Raw genomic sequence first — 5095 nt, forward strand, 5'->3', positions numbered from 1 at the left:
TTATGTAAGATTTTATCAATTTAGAAATAATTTTAAATAAATTTTAAAAAAGTCAATTCTAAATTTGTAATTAATTTTGAAAAGCAAACTCAAGTGAATTGATTGAAACAAATTGAAGTGGACATTCCAACAACACCATACAATACATTCATCAAGCTTTAAGGGGAAAAAAATAACATTAATAAAGTTGTCTAATCCAAATTTCAAACATTTTTCATCAGTCAATCCTATCCTCATGTATTACATACTAGAAGATAACAAAATTGAGGGTGAGGGTTTGTCTGATGAAAATTATGTACTACAATGCAATTATTCCAAAAAATATACTTAATAATTTCTCCTTTATTGCATTATCACATACCATCCCTATGACTTCTTTCGAAAGTGGCCTAGCTACTTACTTCTTTTTTTTTATTATTATTATTATTATTATTTTTTATGACATAGTCAAATATCATATTTTTTTAAAAATAAATCCTGTGGATATTATATGGGCAAACTATTAGGAAAAGACAACCTTGCTTGAATTAATTATGATGATACAAATAATTTATAAATCTCTATAATAGTATGATATTATTTAAATTTTTTCTTAAATATTCAATTAATCGATGTCACTTTCTCTTCTAAGATTTTTTCACTACCTAAGGTTCCCTTCCTAGGATTTTCGCCAACCATTCTGTCATCCTTGACTTAAATTTTTCATTATTTAGAATTCACTCCTCAAAATTTCCATCAATCATCTGATCATCATTGATCTACTTAGACTTTTTATCACTTAAAATTTATTTTGAACCTAAACTCTTATAAATTTATTTTAGATGTTATTTAAAAATCTCATGCCAATAAAATTATATGATATTTTATCTTATAATTATAATACATGATGTTTTCTATATATTTTTATTGTGATTTTCAATCAATTCGAGTAATGATGTCTATGCACTTTTTTTCCTCAATTCACATTGTTTTCGTGTGTCCTGACCGACCATCTAGTGGTTAAGTCAACCATCTCATCTCCTTGGAAAATTTCCAAAACCGATTGGGTTCGGGCATGCAAAAGTCAAAAGGTGATGCCGGCTGAGTTAGTTTGTACATGCATGCAATGCACCTGCCTACCCTCGCGATGCATACACGAGAGAAAGTCAAACGCAAATTTGGAAGTGGTAGGGCCACGAAAAACTAAAATGTCAAATCCAATCCCCGAACTATTCCCTATTTGTCATCACCACTTCGCCATTATTAATTAGAATATAATTAAGAATTAGTAAGAAAGTCATGGACACTGTCCCCATCACTCTCAAGCTTATCCCCATTTCAATGATTGACCTATAATAATGTAAACTTTATCTCAGTTCAAGTAACTTTCGAGTCATCCTTTAACTTTCTTCTTCTTCTTCTTCTTCTTCGGTGTGTGCTTAACTCTCGTTAATGCATGCCCGCTTCTTAATTGTTTCACTAAAAAGCAAAGAATCTAGTAATTTAACTTGATGAACTCAATCTAAAATTGTAACATATGGGTTCGGTTTTGAGATGAATTTAATATGATTTAGTTATATATGAAAACGATTAGACTTGTGAAAATTTCATCAATCAATCATTCCCAAGCCTAGAAGACATCTTAGATTATGTTTGTAGATAAAAGATAACCGAGAGATCTTTTGTATTGTACATTTGTTCTCATATTATATATTATAGCCCTTCCTCACTGTATATATATCCATCACATGAACAAAGTAATTAACATATACCAGAATTTTCTCCTCTATACATGAACACTAATTAATATTTGTAAATGAAGGAATCAAAGCATGGTATAGCACCAAGGAGATTAAGCAACTCATTAATGAACCCTCTTATCTTTGATCCAACTACTTGCTCTAATTAAGCATTACTACCCACTCATTGAATTCGTTATCATAATCATGGCCATTGTTAGAGCTTGATCCATTCCCGGGTGCACCGTCAGCGCAAGAACATCTTTGTCGAGTAAATTCTTCGTCACCGATGATCCATACTTCCTACTCACCTGCCAAATTAACAAGTGAAAAAAAAATCACATTAATTCACTAACACCCAATTCACCCAAATTATCCATATCTTTAATTTGCCTAGCTAGCTACTTAACTAATATGTACCTCAGCTACAAGTGTGTTTGGATCAGCCTGATATATCTTGGACCATTCCTTCTCCCTCGACCAACTCATTCGATAGCCGCCTAACGATTTAACCGATCCACGGTCCGCGAACATGGAGATGGAGCAACTCGAACTCCCCAAGTGTTTGGTCGCCTTGAACAGTGGCCTAAGCCTCTCATCCTTGCTCATTGTTTGTGTATCTTCGTCTCCCTCGTAGACCTTCCAACTCTCCCTCAAGTTCAGTATCTGCATGAATGCCAAGAGAATCATTATGTTACATATCAAAGAGATAATATTCTAGGTATCCGTTCATCGACTAATCCTACAATTTATACACATTCAAAAAGTCGATCTTCAAAATATTCATAACCAGTACTACTCAAGAGTGCTCAACGTATTACACTGACCTAAAAAAAGTTAAGACACATGTCGCCATGCAAACCCTAATTAAAGAATATGATGAGCTTGCAAGATGCCAGTTGGAGTACACGACAATTGATGTTTTCATCAAATTTTATCATCTCCCTTTCTGACATTAGCATGCGCAGGAGATCGACAAGTTATAGTGCGACAAGTAATCCAGCTGCGAACACTATTGATGTCGACAAGGACGGAGCCACGTTATGGCCTACTCGGGCTTTATCCTGAGGTCGGGCCCTTGAGGCCGACATAGTTGAGGAGGAGTTGCCGGATTTGTGACGGGAGAAAGGAAAAAAAATAGAAGGTGGTCTGATAGCCCGTGTTGGGGCGGCAGCGGCGGATGGTGAGAAGGACGTTGCCGTCGGTGTCCATAAGAACCGTCCCTAAATCAATAGGGAAGAGGTAAATCACTGATGACTATTAACTATTAATGCAAATGGTCGAGACATAGGAAAGGTTATGCTCAAACGCGCAGTATAACAGTTATATATATATATATATAGAGAGAGCGCGCGCACGCGTACGTTGGGGCGGCAGCGGCGGATGGTGAGGAGGACGTTGCCGTGGGAGTCCATGAGGAGGGTGTGGCGGCGCCAGTCGTGGGCGTAGTTGTCGACGCGGAAGACGATGCGGCCGTCGGCGTCGTCGAACACCGTGTACCCGTGGCTGTTGAACAGCAGCGACTTGCGCCACACCGTCAGCCGCCTCGCCGGCGCCGACGAGGTGCTGCACGTCTCCGGCCACGATTCCATGCTTTTGAGCTCCCGCACGCAGTGTGTCTGTCCGTGCCGCATATTCTGGCCGCTTGCGTTTTATATACCGCGCTCCCCATACGCGTGACGTCTGCGTATGCGTGAATATAATAAATATCGAATTATCGATTTTCTAGTCGTCAATAATGAAGCACACTTTTTCTGACAAAAAAAATATATCGGGCACGTTTTAATAGTAGTGGTAGAAATATTATGGAAATTATATAAAAATGATTTTTTAAATAAAAATATAATAAAATTTAAGAATAAAATATAGACAAATATCACCACCTAATTAATGCACATCGATTTATTTCTTAACAGTGAAGCTTTGGTTGACCGAATTAATTAGCGATAATTTTTTTTTCTTTCTAAAAAGAATATAAATCGCAAGAGAAAAGAAGCCATAATTTGCTTTGTTCGTGAGAAACGTGGGGACTACGCTAATAATGTGAAGTTTCGTTATTTCTAGTCATGAAATTTAAGTTGACCGTCTTTCCTCTTCTGATTTTAATTATATAAACCAAGGAAAAAATTAATAGCTTTGTATATATTATATATTCAACTTTGCAAATATTATTGAATTAAAATCATATTACAAATTTTTTTCATCGACAGCGTGCATGGACAAGACGTAATTAGGAAAAGGTATCTATCTATCATAATTAAAAAGTGAAAAATGAAAAAAAATATTAGAAATATTAAAACTATTTTTAATATATAAATTACCTATAAGTATAAAATTGAATCACAATTGCACTTAACATTTACCAGGGTAGCTATAATTAATAGCCAGTTCACACACAAAAAAACAAAACAAAACAAAAAGTTATCACTAGTTTTTTTATATAAAATTCATATCTAGTACCGCACGACTTAATTGAGTGGGTACCGGTGAATTTAGGAGAGGATTGAAGTCGTGAGTGTGATAAATAATCCTCCCATTTAGGTTACTCAATGTCTAATTTATCGCATGGGACCGAAGATGAAGGATATTTGACGTAAGCCTTATCATATTTCACATCTATAATTCGAAGCTAGTATAATATATTATTTATTAATATTGACTTGAGTTGGATAAAATTTTAATTGTATGTATATTATAACGTTGATGTAATTAACTTGGTCAAGGTTAATCAACTCGGTTAGTTCCAGTTTGAATTTTGATATTTAATAATATGTGAAAGAAGTCTAATAGAAAGTTTACAAGGAAAAAGTTAAAGTAGGTTAAAAATGACCAAATACTTAATTTGAAAAGTCCAACGGGAAGTTGACTAGGAAAAAAAAATCCAAATGAGTCAAGAAAGAATGGGCACTTGGTGATCGAAAGTTTAATGGAAAGTTGACAAGGGTAAAGTTTAAGTGGATCAAGAAGGACCGGATGTTTGGTGATCGAGAGTCTTATTAGGACACTTCAGCGAGCTAGAGGGGGGGGGTGATTACCTCCAATCGCTTCTTCGATGATAAGTTATAGTGGAAAACACTCGAAGCAATGCTAACATTCAGATTTACTTGGTATCCACCTCAACGAGGTGACTAATCCAAAAATCCACACGGAGTATACTCTCCACTATGAAAATACTTCTTCTCGGAAACATTTCAAAGATGAAGAAACCTTGTACAAGCTCACAAACAAGAAATACAATGTAAACAAGAAGAAAATACACAATACAAATGAAAACCTTATTTACTTTCTTGTAGCTTGTAAATGCCTCTTGATCAATTGGAAAGTGCAACAACACTTGTCTTCCAAAACTCAAGGATCGAAGGTGAAGAGTGGAGAAG

The 5095-nt window shown here is 35.3% G+C and overlaps 1 protein-coding gene across 2 annotated transcripts; it reads right to left on the reverse strand.

Moving 5' to 3' along the window:
• Positions 1 to 1597: 1597 nt before the first annotated feature.
• Positions 1598 to 3411, reverse strand: LOC121987848 (protein LURP-one-related 5-like). Of its 2 annotated transcripts, none has more exons than XM_042541568.1 (3): positions 3077 to 3411; positions 2139 to 2384; positions 1598 to 2029 (listed from the first exon to the last, which is right to left on the reverse strand). In XM_042541568.1, exons 1-3 carry the CDS (start codon positions 3350 to 3352, stop codon positions 1895 to 1897), a joined length of 657 nt encoding a protein of 218 aa, XP_042397502.1. In that variant the 5' UTR covers positions 3353 to 3411; the 3' UTR covers positions 1598 to 1894. The 2 variants fall into 2 exon arrangements, with proteins under 2 accessions (XP_042397502.1, XP_042397503.1); XM_042541569.1 differs by having other exon boundaries at positions 3083 to 3408.
• Between the last annotated feature and the right edge of the window lie 1684 nt (positions 3412 to 5095).

The sequence above is a fragment of the Zingiber officinale genome, chromosome 5B (assembly GCF_018446385.1).
Source record: "Zingiber officinale cultivar Zhangliang chromosome 5B, Zo_v1.1, whole genome shotgun sequence".
NCBI lineage: Eukaryota > Viridiplantae > Streptophyta > Magnoliopsida > Zingiberales > Zingiberaceae > Zingiber > Zingiber officinale.

What these genes read in the sequence shown, in the direction of transcription:
- LOC121987848 (XM_042541568.1), bottom strand. Translation starts at nt 3,352, where the DNA reads ATGCGGCACGGACAGACACACTGCGTGCGGGAGCTCAAAAGCATGGAA. An exon ending in GCTGCCGCCCCAACGTACGC is followed by an intron (nt 2,385 to 3,076) that starts GTGCGCGCGCTC and finishes GCATTCATGCAG; the next exon opens with ATACTGAACTTGAGGGAGAG. An exon ending in CAAACACACTTGTAGCTGAG is followed by an intron (nt 2,030 to 2,138) that starts GTACATATTAGT and finishes TTAATTTGGCAG; the next exon opens with GTGAGTAGGAAGTATGGATC.